We start from the raw sequence: 16,124 nt of genomic DNA, 5'->3' as shown, positions 1-16,124 counted from the left end.
AATATATTCTCGTTGGCCGGGACTACGTATCTTATATAGATGGTTCGCTGAAGCTGTTTTCTCTCCGCTTTTCAAGGGGGGAAAAGAAATCAATGAAATAGCGCTCTCTTGGCACACAGTCTTTGCAAACCCTTGGCAACAGGCAAGAATGCATCTGAACTCTGCTTTCCAAAAGGCTGACAACTATTGAATATAGTCAAAGGATTGTTTTTATCTTGCAGCAGCCAATTGCGAGATCCCACTCTACCCAGGGGGATTAGCAAGCGTGACAATGCCAAAACATCTGCGGCCACTCTTCTCTCCACCCAAACAAGAAAGTGATGCATGCGGACGATGTATTTAGTGCTGCTGAGAAAATGAAGCAAGGAATAAAGTAGGTTCCGTGATCATGTGCTACTCTCCTGAGAAATATCTTCCTTGAAGAGCCATTTGTGCTGTGAAAGTCAACAAGTCAGTGACAGGATGCTTTTATATCCAAGTCCGTCAGAGATGGAGTCATAGAGGACAAGGTCCAAGGTAACAGAGGTGGAGACGGGTGACCACGCATGACACCTCAGTATGAAGACTGAAATGACTGTCCTTAAAACTTAAATTATAAACTAGGAGGAAAAAAAAAACATTTCTGGTATTTCATCTCAAACCCCCAACCAGCGTGTGATCTCATGTGACCACTGGGGTTAAAGGGGCTGATTGCTTGTTCCCAAACAAACACAGAAAACGGGGGTAAACTGGTGTCTGAAGCGACTGGGCATGACTGACTGGACACTGTCTCAACTTCACACTTCCTGCCCGAGGCTTATCCTCCCCCGGCAGCCCTGCCATTTCCCCTGCAGCCGTCCTTTGACAGGAAGCAGGAAGCGGCCAGGCTTGACAGTGTCCTGTCCTGGGTCGGCAGCACTCCGTCTAATGACACCAACAGCTCTCCGCTGACAGCTGAGGAATAAAAACAACACTCTGGCTGCTTGGGAAGTGTTTCTCTTGATTCGCTGATCCACTCAAGATTCCTGCTCTGTCACTTTCATGGCCCGTTAAGTCCTCACTTCCTCCCTGAACTCATCCTCCCCAGCTCAGCTCCTCCTGCAGCTCGGCATTTGGCATCACACCGGCGGACGATTTCTGCAGTTACCAAGGAGATGTGATCTGGCCGCCTTGCGCGTCGGCTCAACATTCTTCACTGCAGAGATAGCAGGAAGCTGCTCTGACTAACCAGCCAGCTCTCTGGGACTCAGTTGTGCCACTGTGGCAAAATTCACGGGTAACCCAGCAGAGACAGGAACTAGTACAAGAAGCTTAAATGTAAATTATTTCCTGAAAACAGGAAGTGGCACATGAATCAATGGATTTTCCAAGAGTCAAACCAATGAGCTAAAAATCATCTGCAATAGAATCTTTACAACAAAAGTGACTGGACAGCTTTCACTTCTGCTTTTTGGTGCACCAATGAATTCTTGTTTCCTTCTTGTTGTGGCTTCAATCACACAATGGCTACTACAAAAATACACCAACAAAAGGAAAACAAGAGTATATATGTGTGTGTGTATAACACAGCAATAATGCAGCTCTTGCTTGTTCTGTCAAAATGAAGAAGTCACAGAAAAGATAAGTCTGTGTGTCATTTGATTATTTTTTCTGTTGAGTCTATGTGGCATGACTCAAGCAGGAAGGGTGGGGAGTCATTTTCATTGGAAGGAAACAAATGCACATCCCTTTCTCTGGGCCTGCGGAATGGGAAAAATGAGAGGATGTAACGTTTCCAAAAGCAGCTGAGGTCACATGGCCTGTTTGCCTCACACACACACACACAGGGACACACAGGAACACACACACACACACACAGGCACACACACACACACACACACAATACTGAAAGAGAGTGAACAACTGACAGTGGTTTTGGTTTTGGTTAGAAGGTGCATCAGGACGACCACATGACCAGTGTAGTGTATCTGACACGCTGGCAGCTGAAATAACAAGGATTAGGTGAGACAACATCTTTTTTTAGAGTTAGGAGTTAAAGGTCCGAACATTAACTTGAAGTCATCCTTTTTCTGAATGGACTGCAAGAACCAAGCTTTTGCATCATCACACTCGAAATAAACAATAGTTCATGATCAATAGCAACAATTTGGCCACATACTGAAAGTCCTGCAATTCAAAACTCACTTGAGTCCATAATTCATCCACTTACTCGCATTTCTAACTAATCCATTATGCAGGATGGAGTCACAAGGGAGAATCCAGCTTTGAAACATAGCTACTGACGGTAAAAGGTCAACAAAGAAAATTGATGTGAAACACAAATGTACTGGTGTATTTTCATCAATATCCTCTGCCTATTATTGTGTCCACCCCAATAACATGGATCCATGCTACGTTCACAAATGAACAGAATGATTACCAAGTAGATAACTGTGCTGAGTGTCAATCACTATGTGTTGTTTTTGTGCTTAAACATAGACTACAGTTAAAAATTGAGGAAATGACAGCTTTCGATTTATCACCCTCTTTGTGGCTGGTGGCCCCTCCATGTTAGTGGATGGGACATTGACCAAACCAACACATTCAACACGTTCAACACGTTTTTTCATTTTAGGTAGTTCTTATCACACTAATATATGTTCATGTTTCTGATTATGTGGGTTTAATTGGTTATTTGATGCAATAAGAACAGGGTGAAATGTCAGGATTGACGGCTGAAACTGACTCGTGATTGGTTGAGCTCGTGTATTGGCCCGACCTCAATACTGCAGTCTCCACACCGCGATCACTACTCCACAGACTGTGGCTCCCTATCTGAAATATTTCGGATCCGTGTTTGTACAGTGGGAGGAAATGTAGACACGTCGTACATCTTTATTTAAAGTCTTTGGCTAAAACATGCAAAATGGCCAGTAGATAGCTGCTCTAATTAGCTTGAATGCATTTATCTGTTGTAAAAACCTTGACCTGCTAATGTTATTGGCCACTGAGAGACGTCAATACCAGTCGGTCATCACTCCATTATTCACTGTTTCGATTAGCTTCCAGCTCTGGCCTCCCTGAGAGAGAAGAGCGAGCTGCTCAGCCGCAAGCTTCTCGTGGTGAGTTTGGCGAGGTCACGTGACGGATAAAAGCCAACTCCCCGAGCAGCGAAGATGCCGACTCCTTGCAGCACATCTCCAGAGACTTGATGCAGGAGGCACGTGAGGCATGAGTCAAGCCGTGCATGCAGCAGTGTTACATTCACACATCATCTGGCAACTTCCCTCCGTGGTGCTTGCTCTCACTCAGCCCACCGCTTGTTTTCGAGCTGCGTGCATGTTCTCACAATTCCACCCACACACTGCTGCAACACACTAAACTCACCTCACATCACACAAGGACCAGATGCATCTGTATCATGTTTACCATTATGCATGTGAAGCAACTGTTCAGATGATCAGCAGCCATCAACAGGAGAATAGTGAGAGGAACTGGCAGATGGTGAATACAAAATAAAAGACAAATCTGAGCATCAAAACAGCAAAAAGACTTTCCATGGAGCGTTGTGACTAACTACCTCCATCTGTTTAATTCATCATGGTTTTAATGAATCATTTAGTCCATGAAACAGCAAATTCTTGAAAAATACAGCTGAAACTTTTCTCAAATAAATTATCATTTGTTTGGTTTACAAAATGACAGTGGTGACATCGTAAACTCACGTACTTGGTCCGATCAACAGTTCAAAACCCAAAAGTATTCTGTTAACGACAAACTAAGTTAAAGAAATGTGGGAAATCCTCACAGCTGAGAATTGTCGAGATGAAGTTTCGAGATTATCAATTGTATTTAATGTTACAGATTTAAGATGCACAAATTCTCTTCTTACGTTCAGAAATTTAATTTCCACTTGGTGATATTTCTGGGTTTAAAGTATGGAAAAAGATTTTTTAAATAATTTCTGTTACAACTCGGTAACTCCATCCACTGTGGAAAATGATTCAAGTAGTTCTATTGTGATACCTGAAGAGTCGTTTTTGTCATTTCTCTAAAGCTAAAATGCCAACGATTCACTGAATCTTAAGTATAAATATGTTATAGTTGTCTACATCTTTTAAGATGAAACAATATTAGTGGCAGCTGTTTGGTCAAAATAAGAGAGATGAATATTTCAACTTGGGTTTGAAAGGGATTGTAAAGAAAGGCTTGTTGTGATCACACATTTATTTGATAAGGCAAGAAAATAATTCGAATGACTAATCAATAAATAAATCAACAAACACATTATTACTGAAGTTGAAGCTCTCCTATGACACCAGCATTAAAGTGTTGATCTTTTATGACAAAATAAAAAGAAGAGTACAACACCAGACACAAGACGTGTGTTTCGTAACAGGCCAGTGTCGGGTAGGCCGATCAAAGAAAAGCTAAAATAAACTACTTCAAGCTTTTATCACTGAGCTTTCGCTTATCATTGATCAACTTGATAAGCCTGCCAGCTCGGCTTCCTACCAATCAGCCGCCTGTGTCGTAAATCTTTAGGGCACGCCGCCAAGGAATGTGCTCCTTTGATAAACATGCACAATGAGAAGTAACAGAAATATTCTAGCCTCTGAGTAATGTTCCCCGAACACCGCTCAGTCATCAGGAGTCCTTGTTGCAAAGTCACAGAACCAGGACTCTGCAGAACGCTTTATGGCATTCCTTGAAGTTTTTCTGCAGACCAGTCTCAGATTTCACACTTTATAGGATTCCGCTGGGTGAGAGAGCAGCTATTCCAAAACCACAGGTGTACCCACTCCCACAGGCCATTTGGACGTTCAGACATTTGAGCAACTGGACATTCAGGGGACTTCACAGTGACAACCCGGCACAGGCTTGAACCACTTGTGGGGCTGTGTTCAGCAAATTTCCACTTGGATTTTCCCTCGTTTTCAGAGTGACAGTAGCTCTGAAAGAGTCACAATGCAGAAGAGGAAGTGATGTAGCCCTTTTCACTGACTTTAAATGGCATTAGGAAAAGATGTAAACAGCTTGTGTCAAAGGCCCATCGGTGGTTTTCGTGCCAGCCTGAATGATCTCTGCAGGCGGGGAAAGGTGGCATTGAAAATCGGCACTGAAAGGCTGCATTAGTTGTTCAGCTGCGCAACGAACACACGCAAATGAAGACAGACAGTCCAGGGCCGAACACCGTGAAGGCTCACACACAGAGACGCAGTGTTTACCCCTGAGGACACGACAAGACAGGAAGCCGTCACAGGACAACACTGTGTCCTGGTTCTGCACCGCCATCCTTGAGGACAACAATGTTACCACTGATATAATCATAAAAGAAAAACCGACACCAGACAAACAATGGAGGATCAAGAGCATCTGTGGCTGTTTTGTTGCAGCTGAACAACGGATATTTAACACTCAATGTGTCAAAGCTCTATTTTTTAGAATCGGAAAATGACTCATGTAGCTTTGACTCTTGCTGCTCATGTTTTAAGGGAAGGTTCGAGTCAATCCCAGCTGACGGTGGGTGAGAGACCCTGCACAGGTCACCAGCCTAGCGTAGAGTAACCTCGTGGTGCCGTTGAAGGAAGACTCATCAGATCACCACAGTCGTTTAGATTCATTTTCTAGAAACAAAGTATATCTGTACAAAATTTGATGGCGATTCAGTTGAAAGTTTTCAATCAAGACAAAGTGGTGGACCGTCCAATCAACCAACCTTAGAACAATGCTGCAAATCACAACTAGTAACAATGTCATTATACATTTTATTATTATCACACATGTCTGTATCTACCTGTAGCTTGACAGTTTTAATAATCAAAAGAACATGTGACCTGACTATGGAATGAACTAAATGAACAGAAACTAACATTAGTCAAAGTGACGCCCCAGACTTCTGAAAGTGTCATGTAGATGCACGCTGCGTCCCATTAGAGATTAAAATGGCTGTCGACTGGGAGAGACTTTAACACCATCCATCCGTGTGAGGAAGGCGAGCAGACAGATGTGAACACTGACCCACTCTTCTTCACCTAAATCTGTGGAGGAGCGGTGGGGGGGGGGGGGGGGGGGATCAGGATGCCAGAGCAGAGTCTGGTCGGGGGCTAATCCGCTGCCGGCTAATAGCCCTTGATGATATACGCAGTGCAGCTGCGGCAGGAAGGTAGGCCAACAGCTGTGGCCCAAAGACCGATTATCAGATTTCAGCCACAGACAGCAAACAAGCTGACAAACAAGCAGCGCAACACAGTCCCACCTCCTGCTGTGGGAACAAATTAGAAAAGGCCTCGGAGATTTATTAGTATTTTTCTGGGGCCAGATTTGAAGTTACCCCATATGCCACCGCTCTCTGAGATGCTCTTTTATTTTATGTATCATCATTCTGCAACATTCATTGCATACTTGGATTTATCTCTTGTGATGAATTCGGCCTGGAAACGTTCCTTAGCATCATATTTACACAGAACATCGCTGTTCAAATGCCAGTTTGTCTAATATCACAGGTCTGCAGTAAATCCTGCCTCCATGAAAGCTGGAACTTCCAGTTTTTGCTGAAACTGTATGAGATCTTGTTGTGGTGCTACCTGCATTGTTCTGACAGATATTTTATATTTATGCAGGCTAAACAACAGAAACATATCCGTGCATTATATGACTTCTCTTTTTAATCCTGAGATTTTTGTTTTCTTCCAATTTTTGCTTTTGTCGCACGTTAGAAATTTCATCAACACGCCCCCTCACTCGCTGTGCATTTCGCGGACATTTTCCTGCTGTTCTCTCACATGGGCTCACTCCTACATTTTACGAGAGGGGCTGGTAGGATAGTTCCAGTTGATATCTAGAGCAACTGACTTGTATATGAAGACCTTTTACAGATTTTAAAATGCAACGCAATATATAATTTCACAAAACTGTAACATTAAAAACAAATTAGAAGCCATCAAGACAGAATTGTATTCATTGCATTACGGTCACCCCCCCAGTGTATGATTCACTGGGTTTGGTGACACCAGGGACAAATGATGAATAAAAATGCAATAACTTCATTACTAATTGAATCAGACACAGTTGTGCTCCTCAGCTGCAAACGTTGCAGCACTAGAGCCTGAAATAGCCGCCGCTCAGTTTTGTTATGTAAAGCCAAGTTTGATAAAAACCCGAGACGGGTTCTGTTGAATTATTCATCATATGTGCCTCAGTTCTGGTGGAGGGAGACTCAGAGTACAGTCAAAAATATTAAACTTAGTCAAGCAGGGACAAGAGGGGGAAAAAACTGTTTCAAATATTTGTCTGCAGAATAATGAACTAGAATCTATTTACAGTATCTGATAATAATGAAAACATTTATTTATAATGCAATAAAACACCTCTCATCTTTTAAATCCTCTTCAGGATCTGACCCCAGATATGTTTATTTAAATAGGCCTATTTTATTTAATCAGTCAATGGATAAATGGGTTTATGTGACACTTGACAAACAGAAAGGTGGTGAATACAAATGAATTTAGTGTTTATATGACAGACTAAAGGAAAGGAATGAAATGAATCTTCCTTAACCTGAAGAGTCTGTTTCCAGTTCGGTCAGTAAAAGGTGTCCTCTGAGGCTAAATGACCAAATACATGATGAAAAAGAAAGAGTTGTGTGTTGCTCTGCGGACTGTGACCACTGACTCCTTGCTGGGGGGCTTGATGTTACATGTGACTGAGAGGAAGCCTCACATGATAACATGTCATGAAGGCCGCAGCCTCGGGTGTTTTTCAGACAAACAACTCGAAGCTACGATAACTAACAAACGCTGTATGTCCCACTCGCCGCTCTGCAACTGAACTCCAGGACAAACAACAGCGCCTCTGTGAACCCAACACACAGATTCCTGTAAAAGTCACAAACACACTTCTGTTGTTAATGCTTTCCTGTGTCCAGTGCAGGAGCTGTGGGCTGTTTGGATGCTTCTTTATAGTTTTGTGAGTAATGCAGCTTGACATAGTATTCTAGAGAATTTCCAGAGGCTTTGTTTCTCATTTGTCCTCAAATCAAATCATATATGTATATATATACATATATGACTGTATTTTAGAGCTAATTCGTCGATTCATTTTGTGGATCCAGTGTTTTTAGCTGTCGTTTCCAGAATCGTGCAGCCCGACAAGTGGTTAAAATCTCAGCAGGTCACCTTCGATCTAGCATTTGATAGGAGTGAGAGCAACTCTTGACGTACTGTAAATAAACACCGGAGCTTTGGAGAGAATGGTAGGAATGTTAATTCCTTTCCTTGCACTTACAAACAAGATGAGGAATGACGACTTAGGGCCATGATTTTCATTCCAATATGAAAACCCAGTGATTTGGAATAAAACTCCCCATTCAGCTGTGTTTTTTTTTTTCAAAAGCAGGATGGCATCCAAACTACCTAAAGCTAAAAATGGCGGGACTGAAAAGGCTGTTATATAAATGAAGAATATAAAAGACCTGTGCCTATTAGGTCAAGCCCAGCCATGCTTGAAGAGAACGACAGTGAAAAGTCAACATCTCTCCGCTCCGGCCCATGTGATGTGGTGCGGGGAGGCACGCTCAAAGGAATGCCAGTGCACTGAGGGTTTCCCTTGTATCGCTGCTGTGGCTCTGTGTGGTTTAGGAAAGCAAACCCAGTGACGCAAAGTACCATCTGTGGGGTAGAGAGGGAGTGACAATGCATGCCCCACAGGGGGATAACAAGAGCCTGCTGCTGCTAATAATAACGTATATCAGAGAAAATCTGAGCGAGCAGCAGAGTCGTACAGTGAGGGCTTGTGACTGGCTGGTTCCTGCAAACTGATTAGTAGTTTTTATCATCAGACAAGTCATTGAGTTTTTGCCTCTAGGTAGAAAATGAAGGTTAATAGCATTATTCTTTTTGTAAAGCAGCAAATAATAATTATTTTCATTATCAATTATTCTAGTTGGTCATTATTAGACTAATTAACTAACTAGCTCTAATTTGTTGTGTTGCTAAGGCAGTTGACTGAGTCATCACTTCACTAAAACATCTTAATAACTGGACTTGACTACATTAGTTCAAGGTGTGCCTAATAAATTGACAGCTGAGAGTTTATTACTACACGAACAAACTACAGCATTGATGAATTAAGAAAATAAATGTGTCGTAACTTCAGCAATATTTTTAAAAAGATAAATTTTCTTGCAGCCGTATTCAGTTTTTTGACGGTTGAGGGTAAAAGATGCAAAGTTTGCTTGTGGGCGTCAGCTGAGGAAAGGTCACAGGGTCATGAAAAAATACTTTTCTCTCTTTATTGTGTGTGTGAATGAAATTCCCTTGATGACAAACTCTAAGAATTTGTGTTCCCGGACTACATGAGGGATTTCAGCGTTATCTTTGACGAGGATACTTGCTATTTAAACTCTCGCATCGGGATGAACGAACTGATTACAACCTCCAACTTCACTGACAGTTTTCTGGGAAGTGCAGTGAGGGGAAAAACACACCGCCACAATGGCTGATTTACACCGAAGATGTCACAGAAATAAAACCCAGACGCATCAGCCGGCGTCCGCTCTGCCACCCACGCTCAGAGAACACACAATGCCCCCGTCTCCTGCGTCTGGAGTCATCACGACAGCGGTGCCAGAGAGGTTATTTTTAGGGGCTCTATCTCCGCATCTCGCTGCTCATTGTTTTCCATATTTCTGCGGTGATCCCGGTACAAACTGTAAACAGCTCTGAGTGCTCCGCTGAGACGCCTCTGAGAGAAATCCTGGTGACTCACAGATCCTCTTTGTGTCATTAAGTCCTGATCGGTGTCTGAGATTAAGACAATATGATGCTGCGATGCCCCTTTTTTTTTTTTTTTTTGCACCTCCAGGTGACTCAGTGGAACCACGCAGAGAATGACAACCCCCCCTGCGGAGTCGACTCTCCCCCTCAGGTTACAGCATTAAATATTCACGCCGTACCTTTGCATAATTTACCTTGTCAACATACCGAGGAAATGACTCAGAGAAAAAAGAAAGAGGTGAAGGCTCTTTAGTTTGAGGACAGGAACTAAGTGCTCAGCAGAAATCCAAACTTCTCTCCGGGCAAAGTGAAGCCGAAGGCAATTTTATATTTCTGAAGTGGCTCCGTTGGGTCCCTGCACGTCTCCAAAGGGATAATTTTATATAACAGACTCTAACATAACAGTGTTCCTGGCTGAGGCCTGGCTGCCTCCGTCTGATGGGAGGATCCCAGTCTGAGTTATTCCTCGCCGAGATATTCCAGGGGCATCTCGCCTTTGTCTAAACACTGAGGAGCATGTTGCTCTGTGCCAGTATAATGGTCTTCCTTGTCATGTGATCTCCACAAAAAAAATTCCAGAGCGGCTACTGAAGCACATGGCGGCCCTCTCTTTCTCCCTCCCTCTCTCCCTCTCTCTCTCTCTCTCTCTCTCTAACAGATGTTTTTCGTTTGTGCAGCCTCTCGGTTCGGAGGCGCAGAGCCAGGGAGGTGATTCACGGCGCGAGCGTTTTTTCCCTCGTTACAGTCAGCAGACGTGGAGTGCGCTCGGGGTTCAGGGTAAACACGGCCCTGGCCCTGTTTTGGTAGATTTTCTGCTGCTACGATATAATAAACTTGTAAAGGAGTGAAGGTAGAAGTGATGGATAGCACAGACCCGCAGCTGTAATAGCTGCTAGTGTGTGAAAGAGCAGCTTTTGTTTTTTCCCTTTAAACAAACCGTCTCCTGTTACTGTGCTGATCACATTATTGTTTACACATGAGCTGCACAGTCATTCAGCCACAAATAAACCTCATTTAGTCACTTTCAAAGGAGCACAAATGAAACCGTGGGTATCGTGTTCAACGTTTCAGACAGAATACACTTAACAGTTTGAAGCATGGACTGAAAATAAAGATGGATGACACGTCTCCATTTCCTGCCACTATCCAGAAATGGAAATATCCCAGATACGAACGCTGCCTTCCTGCGCATTCGGAGCCAGAGTCGACGCAGTAACGATCGGGGGATGGAGCCGCGGTGTCGAGGTCCGGCTGAAACACGCACTGGGCCAATCGTGAGTCCGTCTCAGCTGTCAATCACGACATTTCACGCTGTTTTCACAGCATCAAATAACTAATTAAAATCACTGCGGCAAAGTTAAAAGTAAATTTCAAACGCAGGGTTGCTGTGGATGCAGGCGGCGATCGAGTGCCGCGTTTGACGGAGCCGTCATTTCCTCCATCTTTAGTCTGCGGTTCAAAGGGATTCTCGTCTGCAGTGATGTGTGTTTTAAGGCTGGAAATGAGGTCATGTTTTGGCATTTATCAGTGAAGGTGCTCGCTCCCCACCCACCCCCTGGTGTGATGTTCAATTCAATCATGGCAGGAAGTATAGCAGCGGAGGGTGAGGGGGAGACACACACATTTCTACACATCACAGCCCACCTGCCTGACCTGATTACACTCCTCCTCCATGATCAGAGGTGACACGGCTTCACGCAGTGTGACTTTGGGCGTGTTCCTGCGGAATATCTGCAACGTTTTCAGGAGGAACACGTCATTTTAAAAAAAACTCTCTCCGAGAGAGATGGGAGAGAGCGGGGAAATCTCTGTAATCCTGAAACAGTTAAATCCAGATCTGACTGCCAGCGACTAAAAGAGGTTTCTCTCCCTCTCTCTCTTTCTGTCACACACACAGACACACTTCTACACCCTGGCAGCATTTCTCTGAAGCTGTGAGTTATGTAATAGTGAGCACAGAGAGAGCTGCAGGCCTGAGTGCACGTCGTCCTATTCCCTGCACTCTTGCACCATTCCATCCATCCATCCCCCACTCTTTTATTGCTCTAGATAATCTGGAAAGAAAAGAGAGAGCAGGATGGAGGAGTTCACCTCCACACACCCACACACCCACACACGCACTCTGCATGTTCATTCAACAGCAGGGAAGTGTGCATCTTTGAACCAGATGAGTGAACTAGAAGAGAAATGCACTTTAAAAAGAAACTGCGGCTCAACAGGTGCAACTATTTCCATTTGTTGGAGATCACGACTTGCGCTAGTTGGCTAAGTTAGCGAAGAGAGGCGCCAACAGAGTGGACAAAGAAGGCATAACGTGCAGTACTGGAGAACGCCCTTCTAATTTGAACAATAAAAAAGTTTATTTGTTAAGAAGAACAAAATGTGCTTGAACGTGGAATCATTTCAAAAATATATTCAACGACGTGAGGTGACAGAAAACAAAGAATGACTTTAAAGTGCACCTGAATCAGGGCCTGTGTAAAATGTGGTCCACTTATCCCCCCCCCCCGATTTAGAAAAATCCTATGTACACCACTGTCATACAACAACAGTTGAATTTAGGGTCAAATGCATGAAGCAGTAGGTTTATTTAAAGGTTATTCCACCTTTTAACCCCTGATTCATTAAAATATGTATTGTGTTGCTTCCATCCATCCTTCCATCCATCCATCCATCCTCTCCTGACCGGCTGTCACTGTGGCCTTACCTCCTCCAGCACATTGGCTGTGTTCTTATTTTCTGATCTTTTTTTTGTGCTTGAGCGAGAAACACTTTTCAAAATATATAGTGAAGTGTCGCCGACAGTAAACAAGGAATTACAGGAATTGTGCGTGCATGTTGAACATACAATTGCCCCCCCACTGTGTAAATTATGGCCCCCTTTATTGCCCCTGATTAAGACAAATCCTAGCTTTGCCATGGTCAGATATCACCAGTTGAGTTTAGGGTTAAATGCATGATGCGGTGGATTAATTTAAAGGTTTTTTTTCATTAAAATGTGTATTATTACAACATAGAAGCTTAGTTGTTGGATTAACCTTCATCCATCCTGACACCGTGGCCTTACCGCCTCTAACTATATGCAGTGACGTGCGGTTGACAGAAAACAAGGAATCGCAGGAATTGTGCGCTGACGTTGGCCCCCTCTGTGGAAACTGTGGCCCCCTTTACAGCCCCTGGGCAAGAAAAACACTAGCTCTGCCACTGTCAAACCTCACCAGTTGAGTTTATGGTTAAAAAACGTGAAACAGTGGATTTAATTAAAGGGAGATTCCACCATTTAAAGCCCCTGATGTTTTCATTACGATGTGTTTAATCAACCTCCATCCATCCTCATCCATCCATCCGTGGCCTTACCTCCTCCAGCACGTTGACCGTGTTCCTGCAGCTCTGCAGGCGGGTGGTGAAGCTGGATGTTGTCGGGGAATTGTAATCCTCTGTCGTCTCCGAGAGGAACTCGGACACCGATATTTGATCCGGCATCTTTCAGGCGGGGGGGAAGAGGAGGGAGACAGCGGTGGAGGTTCAGCGATGAGGAGAAGCTCAGAGACACAAAACCATGAAAGACGAGAAAAGAGGGAGAGAGGAGGAGGAGGAGGAGGAGGGAGATCTGCTTTTCCTCTGGAGGTGATGAAGACGCTGCTTCTTCTTCTTCTTCTTCTTCTTCTCGGATGACTTCACTGGTCCCCAGGGGCCACGGAGGGAGGGAACGCGCGGAATATCTGCGGGCTGTGTCCCCCCTCGGCGGCGTCTAATCTCTGGCAGGACGAGTGAAACGCGTTGGGAAACAGTGTCGCTGTGGCTCTGGCTACAGCTCGGAGGAGAAGGCACCGTACAGGACCGCGGATGAACTCATTATGCGCCACAGATGTTCCACAAACCGCCGCTCGTCGTCCGCACTGCGCTCCGTTAGCGGCCCCTGTCTACGATCGAGCACCAGCCATGGTCCGCCGGGGTCGTGTCACTGCCGCAGCCGGGTTCGGTCCCGTCTTCTTCGGCCGCACTGGATGTTTTTCGTCGCTAAACGCTGCCGCAGACTCCGACTCCTGCTCCGCGCTCCAGATCCACAGCTGCAGTCAAGCTGACGGACAGGGGGGGTGGGACTTCCGCTGCAGGGTTTCAACTTAAAAGCCCCTGTTGACTTTTAGTGAACAGCCACATAATACTACTTCTCCGACTATTACTACTACTGCCAATACCACTACTAATACTACTGCTGCTACTACTTATACTAATACTACTACTGCTCCAGCAACTACTAGTACTAATACCACTACCACTACTACTGCTGCTACTACTTGTACTTCTACTGCTAATATCACCACTACTTCTACTACTACTAATACCCTTATTACTACCACTACTACTACTGCGAACAAAAACAATATAATAATTACTATAATAATAATGATACTGGTACTGCTACTACTACTACTACTAATAATAATAATAAGATCATATTGACAAGAGTAATAATTCTTAAAAAAGGGACAAATGCAGCCTCACAGACAGATGTACATGACCCTTATAAAGTATTATAGATAAGAAAGTAAAATCTGAACCTTTATTTGGACTAGTCATCAAAAAAAGCTGCAACGTAACTAAGGTTATAAAATCTATCTATCTATAATATATAAGTAAAGGAAAGGGTAGTATTGGGTTTCGAGTTTTAAACTTAAGCATGTGTGTTGTGCAAATGAATGATAATGTAATAATAACTGTATTTATGCAGCACCTCTCAAACAGCCGTTACAAAGTGCTTCTCAGAGGACACATTTAAAAAAGAAAATAAAACAATAAAATATCATTTAAAATCAAATACAACAAATGAAATAATGCATCATTTTAAAGTAACGTAAAATAAACGGATAAAGCAAAGAAAAGAATTGAGGTGAATCATCGACTATGAGATTCTATGTGATGAAAAATACATTTTCAGCAGCTATATTGATATTCTGCAGATATAGAATCAGATATAAACATCTGATCATCATGATATTACTATGATGTAAACAAGAAGCTCCTGTTACAATATATTTTATTTTGTAAACCGAATCCTCAGTTTCCGGTATCTCGTTATATTAACTTGACGCAAACCTCTCCCACCTCTGCTGGCTGACGGGGACGAGGAGTGCGTGTGCACAGTGCGCATGCGCGCTGTGGCCTGTGTGACTGCAGCAGAGAGAAGAAGCTGAAACCCTGAAAAACACAGAGGATCCTGGGAAATGTTTGAATCTGCGTCACTTTAACCTGCAGTTTGTGAGAAGTTTAAAATCCTGAGTGTTAAATAAAAGATGAGGCTCCTCCTGGATTCTGTCAGTTTGAAGGAAGCAGCTTCACAAGCGACTGGATTCAACACGAAGCTGCAGAAACTGAGCTTTGACCTTGTGGATTTCAACCTGATGAGAGGAGACACATCTTAAACAAACAGTGATTCACATTTAGATTTTCTCATTCGTGCTTTGATGCTGATTTATTTTAGATTTGGTACAAATGAATCATGATCATTTTCCTCCCATCACAGGCCTGGTCTGATGTTGTAGTTCAGAGTTCATCTTCTGATCCAGCTCATTGTCACCTGAGGGGGAAAAAAGGAGTCGGACATTTACAGCCTCTCTGCAAAATGTTCTGAGTTCAGTGCACGTCTGAAATCTTGTTTGTTCTGAAACACATCTTTCATCCTGCACACTAGTATAATATATTTTTTTATTAAATATCACTGACAGAAGCCTGGTTTCCTTTGTTTGTGAAACCGTGAGAAGCATTTTGATGTAATGGTGCACTGGTACTTTAACGTCAGTGAAGGATCTGGTTACTTAAAAGACAGATGGGATCTTTGCCACTGAAGAAACAAAAGCTGCTTCCTTCTGTTTTCAACCAACTTCTCACCCGTCTGTAATAATATCCACAGACACACTGAGCCTCGTTCTCAAAGCAGAGGTCAAACACCGGCTTGTTCAGGGAGCAAACAAATGTATTATAGATTTACTAAGTCATGCTGTGTTTGAACCATGCAGAGTTAAATCTTTCAATTACACCAGTTTTTAATCCAATGATATCCCCTTGTTTTATTTTGAATCCAGTGTAAATCTATTGAAAACACCATAATATATATTTTATTGTTTCATTTGCACTAGTGTATGGTATTTGTATTTTTAGTTGCTCTTATTTTCTGACACTTGCATGTTGAGTTGCTTGAGGTGCCTGGGATTTAAGATTTTCATTGCCAACATGTGCGCTGTATCTGTTGTGCAGATGACCTTTGAACCTTTGAACCTCTCACACAAAGACTCAACCTGAGATAAATAAGCAGAAGTATATAAAACATTATCTCACTCTTTATTCAGCCTCGATAAGCTGCATACAAACATTTAGTAAATGGTTTCTTAC

The 16,124-nt window shown here is 43.3% G+C and overlaps 1 protein-coding gene across 4 annotated transcripts in view; it reads right to left on the bottom strand.

Moving 5' to 3' along the window:
• asap1b (ArfGAP with SH3 domain, ankyrin repeat and PH domain 1b) overlaps positions 1-13,814 on the bottom strand; it is a 46,785-nt gene extending 32,971 nt beyond the window's left edge. For all 4 annotated transcript variants that reach the window (XM_069512476.1, XM_069512477.1, XM_020087489.2 and 1 more), the window contains exon 1: positions 13,092-13,814. In XM_069512476.1, the coding sequence (XP_069368577.1) occupies positions 13,092-13,217 (126 nt within the window). In that variant the 5' untranslated portion in view covers positions 13,218-13,814. The remainder of the gene's footprint in view (positions 1-13,091) is intronic.
• Between the last annotated feature and the right edge of the window lie 2,310 nt (positions 13,815-16,124).

Source organism: Paralichthys olivaceus, chromosome 17 (assembly GCF_024713975.1).
Source record: "Paralichthys olivaceus isolate ysfri-2021 chromosome 17, ASM2471397v2, whole genome shotgun sequence".
Taxonomy (NCBI): Eukaryota; Metazoa; Chordata; class Actinopteri; order Pleuronectiformes; family Paralichthyidae; genus Paralichthys; species Paralichthys olivaceus.
The sequence above is the reverse complement of the archived record's forward strand: the minus strand, read 5'-3'. Positions and strand labels throughout refer to the sequence as shown.